At 42.4% G+C, this 19,189-nt stretch overlaps 2 protein-coding genes across 4 annotated transcripts in view; one reads left to right on the top strand and one right to left on the bottom strand.

Moving 5' to 3' along the window:
• Positions 1 to 2,210: 2,210 nt before the first annotated feature.
• Positions 2,211 to 19,189, bottom strand: part of hormad1 (HORMA domain containing 1) — an 18,800-nt gene continuing 1,821 nt past the window's right edge. Inside the window, exons 1-16 of one of the 3 annotated variants that reach the window (XM_050047681.1) lie at positions 10,688 to 10,837; positions 10,460 to 10,515; positions 8,582 to 8,726; positions 8,417 to 8,480; positions 8,238 to 8,274; positions 7,610 to 7,630; positions 7,391 to 7,417; positions 7,210 to 7,277; positions 6,274 to 6,425; positions 6,024 to 6,181; positions 5,768 to 5,836; positions 5,321 to 5,378; positions 4,844 to 4,896; positions 4,305 to 4,388; positions 2,907 to 2,954; positions 2,211 to 2,543 (exon numbers count right to left, since the gene is read on the bottom strand). In XM_050047681.1, the coding sequence (XP_049903638.1) occupies positions 2,448 to 2,543; positions 2,907 to 2,954; positions 4,305 to 4,388; positions 4,844 to 4,896; positions 5,321 to 5,378; positions 5,768 to 5,836; positions 6,024 to 6,181; positions 6,274 to 6,425; positions 7,210 to 7,277; positions 7,391 to 7,417; positions 7,610 to 7,630; positions 8,238 to 8,274; positions 8,417 to 8,480; positions 8,582 to 8,726; positions 10,460 to 10,492 (1,113 nt within the window). In that variant the 5' untranslated portion in view covers positions 10,493 to 10,515; positions 10,688 to 10,837 and the 3' untranslated portion in view covers positions 2,211 to 2,447. Of the gene's footprint in view, positions 2,544 to 2,906; positions 2,955 to 4,304; positions 4,389 to 4,843; positions 4,897 to 5,320; positions 5,379 to 5,767; positions 5,837 to 6,023; positions 6,182 to 6,273; positions 6,426 to 7,209; positions 7,278 to 7,390; positions 7,418 to 7,609; positions 7,631 to 8,237; positions 8,275 to 8,416; positions 8,481 to 8,581; positions 8,727 to 10,459; positions 10,516 to 10,687; positions 10,838 to 19,189 lie in introns of those variants that run through there. The other 2 variants (XM_050047678.1, XM_050047680.1) reach the window with 2 other exon arrangements.
• ensab (endosulfine alpha b) overlaps positions 12,807 to 19,189 on the top strand; it is a 13,625-nt gene continuing 7,242 nt past the window's right edge. Inside the window, exons 1-2 of the mRNA XM_050047683.1 lie at positions 12,807 to 13,011; positions 18,467 to 18,589. Of these exons, the coding sequence (XP_049903640.1) occupies positions 12,955 to 13,011; positions 18,467 to 18,589 (180 nt within the window). The 5' untranslated portion in view covers positions 12,807 to 12,954. The remainder of the gene's footprint in view (positions 13,012 to 18,466; positions 18,590 to 19,189) is intronic.

Here is a 19,189-nt window from a genome sequence, read left to right as displayed (position 1 = left end):
ACCATCTACAGAGATCACCATGTTGCACCGCCATGTTTCTACAGTAGCCCAGAACGGACAAACCAAACTCAAGCCCTGTTTACACAGAGGTGGCGCTATAGTGACGAGGACCAACCAATCACAGCTGACAGATATCTTTCTTTCTTCAGTAAATATCAGTGTGTGATAAATATGAAGGAGAAGTTGATCATGTTAGTGCAGAGCGTCACATCTGTCCCACAGACAACAGGAAGAAGATCTGCACTCAGGATTTCAGGTAAATAGGCTGTGATACAGTGCCGGTATGGTCGCTTAGCAACCTCAGACGCAACCTGCCGCCACGCTGTTGAAAGCTGGCAAAGAAAAGGCGCAAGAGTAGCGCCCAAGTTTTCATGTTTTCTCATGTTTTCCAGGCAGCTGAAGACACAGCATGTGTACAGCCCCTAAGACAGCATGCCAGTATTGTGAAATCAAAAGAGGCGTGACATGTAACACAACAGCATCAGCCTCTAGTGTGACATATAACATACGTGTCAGCAGCTCTTTATAAACAATAACAATGACATCACATGCTAATAACAATCATTTAGCATCCCTGTTATGTGGCGGCTGATCTCGTCCTCTGCTCGGAGGGTAAGGAGCTCCTGGACCTCATTGATGAGTTAGCTGCTAACTACTAACAGCTGCTGCTCTTCTTCTTTGAGTTAGCTGCTAACTGCTAACAGCTGCTGTTCTTCTTCTTGCTGTTATTCTTCTTTGAGTTAGCTGCTGACTGCTAACAGCTGCTGCTCTTCTTCTTTGAGTTAGCTGCTGACTGCTAACAGCCGCTGCTCTTCTTCTTTGAGTTAGCTGCTGACTGCTAACAGCTACTGCTCTTCTTTGAGTTAGCTGCTGACTGCTAACAGCTGCTGCTCTTCTTCTTTTGAGTTAGCTGCTGACTGCTAACAGCTGCTGCTCTTCTTCTTTGAGTTAGCTGCTAACTACTAACAACTGCTGCTCTTCTTCTTTGAGTTAGCTGCTGACTGCTAACAGCTGCTGCTCTTCTTCTTTGAGTTAGCTGCTGACTACTAACAGCTGCTGCTCTTCTTCTTTAAGGTTAGCTGCTGACTGCTAACAGCAACTTTTTTAAATCTCTGGGTCACACACAAAACACATCGTCAAAATGTCACAGCTGTCTTGCCAGCTGTCCTGTTAATACAATCACTGCTATGTCCCGCAGCGGCTAAAAGGCAAGACAACTCTGTCCCTCAATTCTGCAATGGTACCTTAAATACAGCAGAGCGAGGAGGCATAACGACGTGATATTCCCGCCTTGAAAAGACAGTGTAAAAGGGGCTACTGGCTCTACACAGGGCCATTCGTGTTTTTGTGTCTGCCACTGTAGTTAGACGTCCCTCTGCAACAAGCAGCGTCGGAAAAACACTGGTTTTTAAATGTGAAAGTGTTTTATCAGTGCTTTCACCAGTTTAAATCAGCTGGTGTGTTTGTGTCTGGGAGGAAGAGACTCTGTGGATACTTCAGCTCCTCAACAATGAACACTGAAGGAATTCTAACCAGGATAGGTTTCAGCTGGTTGTAATCTGTAATCCTCACCACTAGATGCCACTAAATCCTCCTGAATCTTCCACACTGCTGCTTTAAGATGTTCTCCTGCAGCAGCGTTGTCAGCGTTCAGCGTTCTCTTCAGTACATTTACACAGGGTTCCTCATCACTGCCAGCTTACAGCTAATAAAATATGACTCACATAAAACGCTGGCACGCATCACAGCGTCCTCATGGCATGACTGCAGTCTCTGCACACGGCTCTTTTTATACCTCCGCCCCTGCTTAGGTGTGTGTACAGTGAGACTCTGACACACACACCATCACACATGTAAAATGTTCTTAAACATACGCTGCTGATCTGTTTGACTCTATCCTCCATGATGTCATCACAAACACATCTGACCTCACTGCTCACTGACCTGTTATGACAAGGTCGTCATTTAGGGAGCAGACTGGCAGAAAAATCTATAACCAAATCTTCTGCATTCATTTAACACCAACACCATCCAAGTATAAGGTAATCCTTTCCTTCTGACCTACTCCATCACTGACCATTATTGCCTTTGGTTTTTTGATCAAACACATGCTGAGTCGAGCTGATTTGACTTTATAACCAATAAACGGTGACATCACATGATGTTAGATGTATTTTTTTTTTTTGTATTTTATTCAATATGAAATCCTGCTTTGGGAACAACAGTAAAATAAAGTCACCTGAAACACTGTTAATTAAAACATTTATTCATCAGTACTCCTGAAAATCCTGTTCACATTTTAAATCTGTGCTGCGTTCAAACAAACTGTGACATCACAACCCCAAACTGGACGCTAAAGAACTCCCTCAGAAAACAGCTGCAGAACTTGTTGTGATCAGAACTGAAATCTAAACCCATCAGTGTGAATCACTGTGTCAGCAGTGAGGTCAGAAGCGTTCTTTGGGCTCGCTGAATTTCGGTCTTTTCTTGGGTGCGGAGGTGGTCGGCGTCTCCTGGCTGTTGGGGATGTCGTACTGAGAGACCTGCACACAGCAGAGGACGCACCCGGCTGGTAAAAAAAGAGTCGAGCAGAGAATCTACTGACAGACAACATCCCACTCTGAGAGCAGAGCGATCAGCGCTGACTCATCTGTGAAACAAACAGGGCTCCTACGCTTTTTCCATTTCAACATCCACCCTGTGTCTTCTGTGGAAATGTTTTAAATCTAAAATCATCTTTATCTAACAAACGCTGCGTATTCAGTGATCTGAAGTGAAACTGGAGCTCTGAAACATCATGAAGACTGAAGAGCTCCTTATCAAACAGCAGCTGCTTCACAGTTTGATGTTTATATTGAATAACTTAATTAGGATCAAATCAGAGTTTATAAAAACTGTTTTCTCACCGCTTTGTCCTTCATAGCCGTCGGCTTGTTGTCGGTCAGGTCTGTCTTCTGTTAACACACACACACACACACACACACACACACACACACCACAGACAGTCGTAAGAGACAATCATCTTCCATCTTCTCTATCGTTAGTCATTTCTTTGATGATTTCATCTTTTTAAAAAGCATTTTGTTTTAGTTTACAGGCCACATACAGTCTGATTTCATCACAGTTGGGTCGCACCAGGAAAACCATTGCATAACTAGAGCACTCGGAGAGCACAGACCTCCGCCAAGCAGCTCGGATTTCTCGCCATTTTAGTATTTTATCTACTTTGCTTTATCATCTGCTCCTTGTCCCATTATCAACCTTTCTTGAAAATTTCATTAAAATCTGTTCAGAACTTTTAGAGTTATTTTGCAGACAAACAGACCAACGCTGGCGAAAACATAACCTCCTCGGCGGAGGTAATAACCTTAAAATAACAAACACCCCAAATTTCTCCCTTTTTTTTGTTTAAAGAAATACATTTTAAAAACACTAATCCACTTATAAAACAGGTGACAGACTGGTGTCTTCAGAAGAATAAATGCAGTTTCAACAGTAGTTCTCAGTTGTTCCACATTCACTCAGTCGACTACTCGCTGTAGTTACATGTGACCTTTTCTACACATCTCTCCTCCTGTATAATAATCCTAACATCACCACACCAAACTAAAGTGAAAGAAAAGAGCTGTGTTCTGGTCAGGGTGGAGAAGCCTCTGAAGCTACTCAATGTTTAACTTGCTCCTGAAAGCTGGCACCTCTTAGCCTTCACAAGTGCGTCACTATCAGGTGTGCAAAGTCATCCAGTGGACCGGATTGGATCCTTTGGCGGGCTAGTTCTGGCCCTCGGGCCGTAGTTTGACACCCCTGATTTAAAATAACAGGAGTGAGCTCATATTTAATCATGGAAAACCGAGTTTAGATGCTCAAAAGAGCATTATGGGCACAATTTGGCTGATCTACGCTCAGAGACAGAGATCAGTTCTTCTGATGGTTCATTAAAGTCCAGCTCAGACCAGAGATTCACGATGAGATGAAACCGTTTCAGAACGTTGCAGAACGGAGTGTTGACAGTAGGTGTTTGTTTCAACTCGTCTCGTAATGAATCTTGGTGTGAACTGGACTTTAAGAAAACACAGAGACCCATCACAGAGAGGAACTAGAATTATCGCCTTGTGGCTGCACACCAACCAGTCGAACTGCAGTTTAATATGACGTGTGTGTGTGTGTGTGTGTGTGTGTGTGTGTGTGAGTGAGGACTTTATTTTAATAAAAAGTTTTAAGTGTATATTTTCCTGAATGAGAAACCTGCTGTCGTCACTTCCAGACTGTTTACACAGATGATGAGTTTTGAGTGGCTGACTGACCGTAGAGGACCTGAGGACCCGCCCACTCCTGGTCCTCTTCAGTCCCACTTCAATGTCGGAGGTCTTCTTCACCAGAGTGTCCATCTGAGAGGGGACAGATGGGCCGTAACACAACCGACCATTAAGTGCACTTGAAGTGGCCTTTGCTTGGTGTTTACATGGAGCTTCAGAAACCCTGAACATCTGGAATTTCCTTGTAAAGTAACCACAGACGTCTCTACTTCAATAGATAAAGCACAACTCAGACGTCTCTGCTCCGACTAGATGTTACAAAAAACAACCCTGAATGCAAATCATGGTTTCACACGTTCTTCAAAATGCTCTTGAAAAGAAGGAATGAATCCCTCGAACACAGACACGACTGTTCCCTTTATACTTTCCACTTTGTCTCAACGTGGCTCATTTACTTTTATGTTTTGATTCTTCACCATCTGACAATAAAGAATCCAACTCATATGAACAATGTATTTTCAGATAGAATTTATTATTATGCTTATCTTATGCTCACAGTGTGTTGAGGTCAGTGAAGGTTAACGTACCTCTGTAGCTTCCTCACAGCTCTCGATCTTCTCGTCGCAGATCATCTGGATCTCTTCAGGTCATGAAAAAATAAAGAGACAGTTGTGTTCATGTAATATCAGAGTCTGTGGGGACTGACTCGCTCTTAAAGCCAGCCTCTAGTGGACATTAGAGGAACTGCAGTTTGTGGCTTCATGTTTCAGCCTCGGAGGTTTTCTGCTTGGATACAACACAAACTACAAAGAACTGTAATAATAAAGCTGACGTTTAATTGCATGGTATCTTAATTATTCCAAATATAAAATGGCGACCATGTTTTCAGTTTGGCCTGGCTGTGAGCCTGGCGACCAGTTATTTAAAGTTCATGCTGACCCCTGCAGAGTGAAACACTTAGATTTGTTTAAATCTCTTAACTAGCCGCTGTTATTTCCTGCAGTTTGGAGACATGACAGAACACAAACACAACATATACAGCTGAGGTGAAATGGAGGATTTACCAGTGTTGTCCAGGTCTGAGTTCTCATCAGGCCTCGACACGTCGTCAGTCACGTGAGTCTAAAGATTAAAACACATCAGGATGACAACAACAAACTGTTTCTGATAACACACACACCGACTCACACATCTGACCTGCAGCCTCCTCTGAATTTGCAGCATTTCCGCATTTCCCAATTCATGTGTCAGTCAAGACGTTGCTCAAACTCTCGCACACTGTCTCACGTTATTACATCTTTTACTAAACAAAGTGATGCCCACCATAAAAATGTAAATGCAGAGCACATTTCGTCAAAGTAAAAATGACCTGGTGGAAAAATGGAGGTGAATCTGATCATTGTTCAACTGCAGATATAAAATCTAAAGCTGAATACACACAATGTCTTATTGGAGAGTCATCACATCTTCATCTGAGTCATCATTGATTGGTCTGTTGTTTGTGTGCTGACCTCTGACATGACGTTCTCCTCCTCAATGTTCACAAGCCACTTCTCAGTCACATGAGAACTCTCCTCCACCTGCAGACATTTAGCAACATACAAAGCTGTCAATCCAAAATCTGCTAACAGCAGTGAACCATGTTCATCAGGGGACAAAGGCCAAAATGCTGTCCATGACAGACAAGCTTTAACAACACCTCACTGCTGTCTTCATCAAGTTTAACATGTGATTTCTGTCGTCTGTCTCGTGCTTCCTTTCATTCACCTGCTCCAGTCGGTGTCTCTCTGTGCCCATGTCCAGCTTCAGACTGTGGAAGGGAGTGAGCACCTCGCCCATGGTGAGCTTGACTGGCTCCCTCTCAAACTCCAGGATGTCGCCGTCGGCCTCCTTAAAGCCTGACGGCTGGTAGTCCTGAGGAGTGACTGGAAGACAGATGGACAGACAAAGTGCAAAGCTTTAAATTCATGCTGCACTCACGTAGAGATCCTGATGACTGTGTGTGTTCGTGTGTTACCGTTGTCATAGTAAGCCAGCTTCATGTTGAGGCACACGTTGTCAGGCAGAGGACCCAGGTTCTGCATTAGAGTGTAGAGCTTCCTCACCAGCAGGATGCTGGCCTTCTTCGTGTTGCCACATGACATTGTCGACATGTTGTTGTTGTTGGTGCTGAGGAGGAAAAGAGGCAGGATGAGACATGAAGACACTTTGCTAGGCAACAGGGAGAGAAACCGGGTGGTTATATGAAGGTTTCTGGGACGTTCTGAGGTTAATCAACCACTGTGGATGCTGGATTAAAAAGTGCAGTCACACATTACAGGTGGTCAGGTGGGAGGAGCCTGTTCATGACTGGAGAGACTCAAACTACTCTGACTTTTAACACTTTACCGACCCAGCAGTGCTGCAGCTATAAGTCACTGAAATCAATATCTTCCATGTTCAGGTGTGTAAAGTCCAGTTCAGACAAAAGATTCACAACTAGAGGAGTTGAAACAGACAACTACTGTCAACACTCGGCTCTGTAACATGGTAAAAAGCTACAGGTTCACAGGGAGTGACCACCATGAGACGTGTATCATCTCTAGACGTATCTGGTAAAACATATTGTGATCTGTGATTTTCTCCTCATTGCACAGCTCCAGTATCAAAGTGTTTCACTCATATCTGGATCTGATGTAGTGACAGAAACAGTTGAGTGCTCTCCTACAGTGTGAAAACTTTTTTCCAACTACAAAGACACGTGTGAATTGAAGCAATTAAAGGCGTTATGGTGTTTAATTCATGCACTGACTGAGTCAAGAGAGAAAATCAAGTTATTTCCTGGTTTGTAAATGTGATGCCAATTTAGAGATGATTCATAGTTGTACTTTGCTTTTGTTTGTTCTCTGAACTGTTGTGAGGTTTATTCACTGTCTTATCAAATTCTCCTAACTGTCAAGAAAATAAAACTCACCTTTCAAAGTCCATCTTGGCCCCTTTTGGTGTGTATTTGATCTTGAACTGGTAAAACTCGGTCACTTTCTGAAAGACGAGTCAGGACAGGTGTCGTATAATGAGATACGTGATGATCATAAAAACAGTTTGTTATCTGTGCAGCAGCATTGTTAATGAGAGGAAGACGACCTGTATGTTACCTGCGGGTTCTCTGGGTCAGTGTAGAGCTGAAAAAGGGCCAAACAGAAAAAGAAAACATCAGCAGCTCAAATCTCTCAGGCCTTACAGAGAAGATGTCATGCTGCACAACATCAGCTCACACAGTGTGTAAAGTTACAGTTCCTGGTATCCTTATGGTATCTGTGTTCATCACAATAAAACATTCAACATTCACACACAGAAGAAGTCAGATTACTCACAGACATGATGACTGCTCGCAGCTGGAGGGGAAAAACAACAATGACTTTGATCACATAAGTTAATTTGAGACACGTGGAATAAATGTGCATTAAGGACCTATTCTGCAGGTTTATGTTTGTTTAGGGGCCGTACACATGCCGTGTTTTATGTAGCCTCAAATTCACAGTTTTCACTGTAAACGCTCAGCAGGCACGCTTGAACGCCGTCGCAGCTTGCACGCATTCCCAAACACCTATTTTTCAGGGTGCGACCGCTGCGGCCTGAGATAAACAGAGTTCAACTTCTGGAATACAGAAGCGCACACCACATCAGGTGGCGAGGAACAACCAAGCTGACAGATATTTTTCCTTTCTTCCGTAAATATCAGTCCGTGATGAATATGGAGATATAGGTCAACAGGCTATGATACGGTGCTGCTTATGGTGGCTTAGCAACCTCAGACGCAACCTGCCTCCATGCCCCTGAAAGTCGGCACAGAATAGGCACAAGAGTCGCGCCCAGCGACCGACCTTGTGTTTTCCTACACACAGCATGTGTATGGCCCCTCATACTGTCTAATTTATACTGACACGATCAGATGTTCATATCAAATCTTCTGACTTGTGGAGAAAGTTCAAAATAACATACATATTTTTTCTCGATGGCCTCGAAGCATCCCTGCATCCTGGAAGAATTTGAAAAACACACATCCAACTATCTGTGACACACATGCTCCAACATGTCTCCACATACAGTGGATACTGTTTTCCTGAGAGAGACACTAATCATTTACGGTGGTCAGCAAGGGTCAAGTTGTTGTTATTTACCACTGAACAATCTGATTGGCCCCGGGACAGCTGCGCTCCTCTTTAAGGATCATCACTTTCTGATCTGTGGGAAGGAAAAAAGGGGAAGGAAAAATCCTCTTTGTAAAAACAGACCCTGATAGCAGTGTGATGTGCAGACAAATAAATGTCCACGTGTGATCTAACCTTCAACATATTTGCTCCCGAAGGCTTTCTCTGGGAAGAGGCCCCGCAGGTAGGTGATGCCAGACACTGCGATGGCCAGAAGCTTCTTTATAACAACCAAGGACTGCTGCTCTGAGAAGACCTGATTAGGCAACAGCTGAGTGTCCTGCATGAGGGAAACAGATTAATCACATACTGAGTGCTGCTGACTCATCACACTTAACACAAACACCAGAAAGCAGCCAACAGCTGCATCTGAACCTGTGAGCCCACAACATATTTCACAACATAAAAATACTCATTTCCATTTTCAACGACTGGTGATGTCACATTATCTCTCTGAAGTCTTAGAAAGAGGCCTGAAAGAGGCGTACGCCACACATAAAAACAGACTTGACTGGAGAAACTTTGACCCATGCTTACGATAATTTTGGAGACGGGAAATTGGCGACGCAGTTGGTGAAGTCTGATTGTAGAGATTGTCGAATATTTTTTTGGCGCACAACATTTTTGTCTTTTGTCCGTATGTAATTTTTAGTTATGGATCCCACACACTATTATAAATGAGACCCCTGATGTTAGGAATCACATCTTACCCCAGGATGCGATCAGAGGACGATAATTACCAGTGAAACATGCTACACAAGCCCATCTGTACACTAGCTGAAGATGAATATTATATTTAATATATAAAATCTGCAGAATAATAAATTCAAACATTCAAATTAATCGAGCAAAGTCACCTGTGTAGGTTTACATATGGACAGTCTCCACCAAAATTTTAGCAAACTTGTTTGCATTATTTTCATTCTGACAGTTCTGTGCACAAAGTAGGGGATATTGATTCAGTAAGGGACAGTGCATTTTATCTTTAAATATGGAACAATCCCTTATCATGCCTGATCAAAAGTGTTTTTAGTTCCTTACGGTATTCCTCCTCCAATGAAGAGCAGTGCAAAGCTGCTAAAACTTTACCTCCATCGGAGAGACCTTAACAGGGTTCTGTGTCTGTCAGACGGAATGAAGGGGAAACAGCAAAGTAATAACTAACGCACAGCCGACTAGAGGGCATCTAGATTTTTTTCTTGTCTCATCACGACTTTATTCTCATTAAATTACCAGTTAATTTTCATAATTCTACAATTTTTTCCTCAAAATATTAAAATTTTATTCTGGACTTGTCAGAGGACTCAGATATGTGGGATATGTTGTTGGAGGTTTTGGAACATAGGCAGAAATGTTGCTGAAACACATATGACCTGTTAAAATGTATGCATTAATTAAAATAAATTAATTTATCATTGCTGTGAATAGATGGCATATTTAAAGAGGCTACTTGTCCAAACAAAAGACATTAAAGAGGATTGCAGAGCTCTGCTTACACCTGTGCTGACTCACCTGAGATAACGTTACCTGAGAAAAGTTGATCTACAGGAGAAACACATTTGAAAGCAACACAGACCGCCTGTGAACCTGACTTATTTATATTCCATTATATTTCCAACTATCACCTGCTACCTGAATTTTGTTTTCCTTTACATTAAAAATAAGACAATCCCACCATAACCTGGTGCATAAAACTTCACCTGAATGCAAGAAATAAAATGTGACACTCAGTATTTCCTGTGAGAACCTCGAGACCTCCTGCTTAATGTGTGTCTCCACCAACCTCTTCAGTAAAGCACAGGTATAAAGCAGCATAAAATGTAAATGTAATCATAATGTGCATCATCTAGTTACAAAAACAAATCTTACAGTTACAAACAGGGAGAGAATGTGACACAGCACAAACAGACTAAAACTGTATTGTAATTGCCCTGTGGCTAACCAACAAGCTAACTAGCATCACAAAACACTGAATCTACATTATGTTAGTGAGTCAGTGTGAAGAAACTTTACCTGTGAAGTTCTAACTTGTTGCACACAAGCCATCTCAGCGGTGAGAAACACAGAGGCTGTGAAGAACAAAGAAATGATGCTTTAACAAGTTCAGCTAGCTCCTTTAGCATCGTGACATTACTGAACACCGCAGCTAGCTAATTAGCCTGTTAGCTCGGCAGCTAGCAGCTAAAACACTTTGTGCTACTCTCGGGTGAAGCTGACTCTTTGTATTGTTACTAAACTGACCTGTCGACAAGAAGCTCGCACTCACGTGGCAACAATAAAACTATATTTCACTGAACAAAAAACAACAATACAGCACAATCACTTATTTTGAGGATCTGGAGGTTAGCTAGCTAACGGTGTGTTAGCATACGATACACGTTCCCGCTGAGTGCCCTATTAACGGCCAACGGCCAATCAGAGCAGAGAGCTCTTCCAATGTGTGCTGCTGAAATATAATATAATAATAAGGGACTGTTCTTTATTTATCAGAGGAGGAGGAGGGGTGTAACTTATATTTATATGAAGTGAAACTGACCTCGTACATTTGTACTCTGATTGCACAGATCTGAGATCACAGATGTGACTGTAGCTCAGTCTGGGATCTTAAGATCTAGTTTTGTTGTGTTCAGACTGAGCTGGGACACAAAGCTTTAATGAGCTCTGCTCTGCTCACTTAAAATAACATTTAAAAAGAGTTGAACTACATGAACTGGTCTCTGCCTGATTTTAAAGCTCTCATAAGAACAAGATTGAATGAATCTTGTCATTGTGTGTATGTGTCCTAATATGTCGACATGTTACTGTAGATCTTAAAGATTTTTATTGTGTGTTGTTGTTTGGCTGAAACTTCTTTGTACTCTGTTGTCTCTATTGAGAAAGAGATTGTCAATCTCAACGGGACTAACCTGGATGAAATGGGTTAAATAAAAATAAATATCAACCCTCTCCAAAGCCTCAAATATTTTTCCTTGATCCTCACTGAGTGACTGTGGGAAAACGTGTGACCCTCCTGCCACCATGAATTGGTTATTAGATTTTTTTTTTTTTAAACTTTACCCTACAACTTTTAACCCTTAATGTTTTTGAGTCAAACCCCAGAGTCGTAAAAAGCTTTTGACTCTTGTCGTGCAAATGCTTAGTTCATGCAAACAGACACATTTTGGCCAAATTTTAAATGAAAGGTAAAATAAAGTGGTTTTGATGAAATACCACTATTTTAAGCTCATGGTTGGTTTTTTTCTGACACAAGTGTTTGTCACACATGATATATCTAAGGACAGCCAGAAATATGAAAATCCAATGGCAATTTTTGTTTTTATATTTTCTGGTTATGATAAATGGTGTAATTTTGGCGATTTTCTTTGAAAATCAAAAGTAACATAAATACAAAATACAATCATTCAAATGCGTATGTCCCTCCCCTAGGCCACAATGAAAAATATTCAACATGCCTCTGCCATAAATAACAAACTGTCTCTAATAATAATAATAATAATGATAATAATACCAATCCTCATTGTAACAACAGAGTGCATTAAATTCAAAAACCAGCATGTTGCATTGATAAAATATAAAAAATGATTTCATATTTATATATTTGCTTACTTTATCATTTCTTTATTGTTCATTTACAGAAATGCAAATTGGTAAATCAGAACAAAAAATAATGACACATTTACATCATATAAAGCCAGAGTTGGGTTTTTTTCATTGAATAACTTAAAGGTCTTAACAGCTTTTTCGGTCTTTAACATTTGATAACATGATGCTAAAGTGTTAAAGTATATTAATAAAGTGCAGGAGAGTTGGTTTAGTTTCTGACCAATTTTCTTATGAATATTTTCCAGAAATGACGATAAAAAGTTGTGGGGTGTAAAACATGTTATTTCCAGTCTTATCTTGACTCAAATGCAGCATTGTATCCAACATATTTAGATCAACATTTATTTCTTTTTTATAAAGTTGTCAACATCAGTCCAGAACACTGTGTTGTGTCTACAGTGACAAAATAAGTGAGAGATAGTCACTAGAGATCTCACAGGTCAAACATATTCAGCCTGAATGAGTCCAATAGAAGATTAACTGGATAAATTCTGTGTAATATTTTAAGAAACACTCTGTTTATATCGATAATTTATCTTTTGTGTTGTGAGGTGCTTTGTGTTGATGCAGTGCGGCCCCCGCATCACCCCCAGTCTCATTCTGTAACCCTATTGGCTGACGAGCTGTCAATCACAGAGACGGCACTGTTGATCGCATCCCATTGGCTCTACGCGACCCGTAACTGCTCGCCTATTGGTTACTGTATATGTCAGTCACAAGTAGGAACCCCCGCCCCCTCCCTCATTGGTGATGTCACATCTCGTTACGCCATTTTTGTTGGGGAGCAGTCGTGTCCAGAAAAGGAGGATTAGATCCAGCACAGGTACATCTCACGGTACCTCGTACATTCATCTCCTCGAGCTGTCTGACAGACGGGGCACGCGCCTGTCCACCACACTCACAACATGTCAACAGAGAACCTGGACCCGGACACTCAGGTGGACTGCGAGGACGAAAAACAGGTGGGTCAGTGACTGCTGTCTTCATGTTGTTGGCTAACCACCGAGCATGCTAGCTGGAGTGGCTAACGTCAGCTAGCAGGAGTGAAGTGTGTGTGTGTGTGTGTGTGTGTGTGTGTGTGTGTGTGTGTGTGTGTGTGTGTGTTGAGGGGGGACTCGTGAGGAGACCTGTGGAGCTCTGAGGAGCTGCTCGCGCATTATCGCAGTTGTCCCTCCACACACAGCTCCGTCACCGTGTGTCACTTTGTTTTGTCCCTTGTCGTGTGTCATTGGCTGGCGGGTCCCCAGCAGCTCGGGCCTCATTGGTCTGTCCTGCAGGGTCTCACACTGTGACACCGAGGGCCAAATAAAGACCAAACGTGGTGACCTCACTCGGTACACTGTGAACTGGTGACCGTACATGCTCTGTAAACTCTGTCCTGGTCCTTGATGAGCTCCTCCTGACAGTGACAACACCTGCAGTGTGTCAGTGCTTCCGCATCTCAGTCCGGTACCACAACAACGGCCCGGCAGGTAGATCTGCAGCTGGAGCAGCCACGTGACCCACCCACCACACCTACACGTCAGTCAACAACTAACTTAGCCCCCTTTGCCCAGTTGCTAATGTAGCTATTAGCTAGCTATACAGTATCATGTTAAAGGAGAGGTGGTTAAGGTCAGGAGGCAGGGGTAATGGGAAGGCTACATCTAGTTACTTATGCTAATGCTAAGTTAGCAGTTAGCTTACATTAGCTCGGAAGTATTACGTTGAAAGAGAGGTGGTTAAGGTCAGGAGGCAGGGGGTAATGGGAAGGCTACACGTCACAGATGTGCTATAACTGCAGCATGGGCAGCCACATGACCCGCCCACTAGCATCTTTACTCGCCCACCACACCTACACGTCAATCAACAATCAGCCCTCTTTGCCCAGTTGCTAATGTAGCTATTAGCTAGCTGTGAAGTATCATGTTAAAGGAGAGGTGGTTATGGTCAGGAGGCAGGGGTTAATGGGAAGACTACATCTAGTTACTTATGCTAATGCTAAGTTAGCATTTAGCTTACATTACCATGGAAGTATTACATTGAAAGAGAGGTGGTTAAGGTTAAGGTAACAGGAAGGCTACACGTCACAGATGTGCTATAACTGCAGCATGGGCAGCCACATGACCCGCCCACTAGCATCTTTACTCACCCACCATACCGACACACCAGTCCACCATCAGCCCCCTTCACTCCTCGGCATCGAAGCAGAAACTTTGACAAAATTGCTAAGTCAGTGATTAGCTAATATGAAATATTATGTTGAAAGAGTGGTGGTTAAGGTGTTGATAAGGGTAATGGAAAGGCTAAGTCTTTATCCTTATGCTAATGCTAAATTAGGGATTAGCTAACGTTAGCTCTGCAGTATTACGTTAAAAGAAATGTGGTTAAGGTCAGGATAGTGTAATGGGGAGGCTACATCTCGTTACTTATAAAGTGAATCATGTCTTTGTGTATTATGAATTAAAGTGGATTTTTGCCACATGTGGTCTCATTTATTCTAGAGATGTACCAATACCACTTTTTCCTTCCAGATACTGATTCTGATCCCGGAACCTTTGGTATCTGCCCATAACGAGTACCGATCTGATACCAGCGCATAAAAAAATGGATGGGATATGAATTGTTGTATGTCTCAACTCCTAAAACTCTGTGTAAAATATTAAGAAATAAATACATAATAGTAGAATGAATGCCATAAAACTTTTTATTATTATTATTATTATTATTATTATTATTATCCAGTGTTGACACAGATCAAGACACAGATTAAAGTGCAGCCACACAATTTGGTAAAAAAGACATTTTAAAGGCTACAGTAGAATGCTTTTTAAACTCTGCTCCATTTCCGTTTCGTTTGCCTGTAGCGTGCGTATGTGTAATGACGTGAGGCGTTACGTAGTATCGGATTGGTCATAGAGTTCAGATGAGCGTGGCGCTGGTGGGATTGTCTTGTACTAGTGGGGGGCCGAATGTGTCTGCAGCTTTACATGTCTCTCAACAGCAATGATGTGCTCCTTTTATGTTTTATTTGTTTTGCTAAAGACAATGTCACATACAGTTCACATACAACACACAAAAGCACAGAGCCGAGGGGTGCAGGCAGAGGAGGAGGGAAATGAACAAGGTTAACAAGAACTCACAGCACCAACTTCAGTCAAATGATGCCCCAACATCAGTCCTGGGAGGTCACAAAGGTCACATAATAGCACAGTCCTCGTAGCTTTAGAGGTCTTTGAATATTTAATGGCATCCATAAATTCATCGAGTTCATTTTTTTAAAAAGGGAAGAATGGTTTAAAACCATTGCAATTGTGGATGTGATATTTAGCAAGTTAAACATAAACATTTATCATTAAATAATCTAGAAGAGGTTTGGGTGAACATTAGACTGTCTGACCTAAACTTCTTTGTCGGAGGATAATTCCAAACATGTGAAAAATGACTCAATGTCATGTTTCTATCTCTGAGGGAAAGATTTAGCAGCATATGTGAGGAGCTGAAGCTTGTTGATGTTTGATCAAGCATCAACCTCTGGGGCTGAAAAATGAAGTCGTCAGGGAAGTATCGAAAACTGCTGTTGTGTTAGTGGCAGCTTCAGTCCCTGGACACCAAGATGGCGCCTGGTGCATACACCAAAAAAGTTTTCTAGTTTTCTTTTTGGAATGCAAAAAGCCTGTTTGGTCTCTATGGCTAATTTCAACATTCATGACAACTGCACAGGGCTGAAGTTTTATAGAACTCACCTGTTTACATTTTATTAAGTCCTAAAGTTACACATAATTAAGGGCGGGGCCTTTTTGAGTGACAGGCTGTGTGCTGATAGTGTCCTCATCAATGTCATAGCCACCCCTCGTTCCTCCACAGCTCCATCCTCTCACCCAAAAATGGTCACTTCTGACTCCAAAAACCAAGATGGTGACGGCCGTAATGCAGAATCTGAGAGTCCACAAACCAGTGTGTGACATCATGGTAGCTATGTCAATTATTTTATTCAGTCTTTGTGTTTAATATTATAAATCACAAAATCTATTATTTATACAGAAATAAACATGTCATGAACATCGGGTTTTTAAGTTACCAGAGAGGCAAGGTGAGCACCTCCACAGATGAGCAGGCGCTAGGCTGACAGGCCATCACCAACATGCCAAACAACGTCCGAGAAACACTGGTGTTTTAATGTGAAACTGCTTTTTGACGCGTTTTTCCTGGTTTAAATCAGCTGGTCTGTTTGTTTTGGAGAGGAGGAGGCCTCTGAGGGTAATTCAGTAAAAACCTCCTGAACAGTGAACACTGAAGGAATTCTGACCAGGAGAAGTTTATGACAGTTGCAATCTGTAATCCTCACTGCTAGACGCCACTGTGAATCTGACACACTGGACCTTTAAGTTGCAGTAATTTTGGCAAACTCAGTCATACTAATTAAATGTTGTTCATGTCAAACTGAAAACAAAATCTGAGTAAAATAAGTGACACAGAGTCAGACCCACCGATCCAAAGTCATGGCATTGCTTCAACCCAGTTTGTAAAGATACAAAATTTGTAGTGAAGATTTGTGAATAAAATGATGCACGCGATATTTAAATTCTTCGTTTAAAGAAACAGTCCAGTTGAATAATCTCTGACCCACTGTAGTGTGACACAGCGTCAGTCAGGCACGGGCATATGTCTTGTTCGGCAGTGTGGGGATGTAAAGTCAAACGTTGAAGCTACCTGAGGGGATTTTTACACTTTTGCACAGCTGAACTGTTTAAACTTTTGTAGAGGAGGCAGAACCAGTGTGTTGGTAGATTCTGCAGTTTTCCTGCATTGGGCCGAATATAGTAGCTCATAAATTTCTGGTCATGGACCCAAGTGAATCAGCACACTTGGTGCTTGTCCCCCTCCTCCTGAGGCAACGTGTTCATCGGCTTCTGTGTCCTGAGTCACATTTTATCCTTGCCCCAGCAAGCTTTGCAGGCTGAGTGCCCTGTCTTGTCTGCATAGTGGAAGTAGGTCTATGCTGCGTGCTGCCTGCTCAAGGTATATATGCAGGAAGTGCAGAAATGGCCTTTGGAGTTTGTCCGCTCTCGTCCTACATGCACTTTACACCTACTGTTCCCTGAGATGGTTCGAGCATGCAGTGAACACACTTGATTGTTGTGGTGCACACAAACAAGGTGTGCCCTGGTGGCCCAAATTACTGGCCTCAATACTTGTCAGGGACTTGAATGGCAAGTGTGTGACCAGTTTGGCTAGTGTTAGTCAGTGGCACCAGCACAAATATTTGCTTTGTCTGCATGGATAGCCACCTCAGGCTTCTGTTACCCCACCCTGCTGTTGTCAGAGCTGCAAAGCATTGTTAAGTTTTTGTGTCTTGACCTCAGTTCCCTTTTTTTCTGAAAATAACACGTAACTACATAACCAGTCAGCGTTGCAGCAATATATCGACTTCAAGATATACTGTGATGTAAAAGTTGATGGTTATTGCACTGTGTACATTTGGTTATCTACACAGCTGGACGGAGAATCTCCCCTTTAATTTAGTTATTTTCAAAGGGGACCCTCTCTACACAAACATGCATTAACAAAATGATTCAGTTATAGTAATAAAACATTTGTTCAACTAACAGTAACCCTCCTGTTATCATTCCTGTGAGGATCACTCTGACTAATGATAATAAAAATTCTGTGATACTGTGATGAAGTGAAACTACGATATTTTCTGAGACGGTTATCATACTGTTAAAATCTCACACTGTTGCAACCCTACAACAGATGGATTTACAATAACAGAAAACAATCACATGTCAGGCGTTGGGATTCACCAGGTAATACGACTTGGTTTTAATGCTTAAAGGGAAATCTCTAAATTTAATTGTGAGCACTGTGAAATACTTTGTTTCTTTGCGGTCATAGTTTAACAAAGTAGACTTGTTAAACAGGACTTGTGTCGACTAGGGAGGGTCAGAGGTCATTCTTCATCGTTTGTGTTCAAACTCCTTGTAAACATGATTCCCAGAGAGGCCTCAGTTGTTCTCCGTGTAAGCTTCTTAAAATCATTTAGACATTATTTGGCGCTGTGTTTGCACCAAGCTTTTCCCTCATCTTAAGTTATTCTCCTCTCAGGCATGATGGTAATATGAGAGGCTGTAACAGAAGAACATTTATGTTATGACTCATACGATCATGAAGGATCTTCAGTGCCCACGAGTCACTGCCTGAGTTTGTAGCCCAATTCACAGCAGAGGTTCATCAGAGCCGTTTTGCAGAGTGGACCTGTTTACTGCAGGAATTTAGGGGTTGGTGTCGTAGCAGCAGCATTTTTGGAATTGCACAGTGACCATAAATGAGTGCCTGTCACATGAACAGCTGTTTCCTGAAGATGTAGCAGTTGACGCTGGGCCCAGTTTTCTGCGAAGGAGGAGTGTTTATGAGTGTTTGTTTTTGTCTCTGCAGGACTCCCAGGAGAAGAATGCGAACCCCGTGAAGGCAGAGGAGGCCAAGCTGAAGGCCAAGTACCCCGGCCTGGGCCAGAAGCCCGGCGGCTCAGAATTCCTGATGAAGAGACTACAGAAAGGGGTAGGTGACCGTGGTTTGTTTACCACCCAGTCAGAGGCGAGAACAATGTGGAGACAGCACTGTGCCTCATTAAAAAGTGGTTGGTCCAACCAGAGGGCAGCTTTCCTTCTGCAAACCACTGAGTCTCTGCCTGCTCACACATAACCTGCTGCATTTTTGTAAATGCTAAACAAAACTGAAAAAGTATTTCAGCTGTCTGATCCAGAAGATTTTTATGCCTCCATGCCGGTGATAGCAGCGGCTGAAGACTTTATGTTTTCAGGTTGTCCGTCCCAGTCTCCTTAATGAGATGTCTCAAGAACACCTTGAAGGAACTTTTTCAAATTTGGCCCAAACATCCACTTGGACTCAAAGATGAACTGATTAGAATTTGGTGGTCAAAGGTTAAAGGTCACCGTGACCTTGCGTCTGTCTCATTCTGTGAACACAAAGAGACAGATATCATAAGCCCCGTCTCCACCAAACCCTTTCAGTCCAGTACCTTTGGAACCAGCAGTAAGCCTTCAGACATGGTACCTAGACCCTGGGTCTGTTCAGACAGTCCTCTTAAATGTGGGCGGGGTTGTTGTCACTCACTGCTCCGTCCAGCACTCGCTGTAT

Source organism: Epinephelus moara, chromosome 6 (assembly GCF_006386435.1).
Source record: "Epinephelus moara isolate mb chromosome 6, YSFRI_EMoa_1.0, whole genome shotgun sequence".
Classification (NCBI taxonomy): Eukaryota; Metazoa; Chordata; class Actinopteri; order Perciformes; family Serranidae; genus Epinephelus; species Epinephelus moara.
The sequence above is the reverse complement of the archived record's forward strand: the minus strand, read 5'-3'. Positions and strand labels throughout refer to the sequence as shown.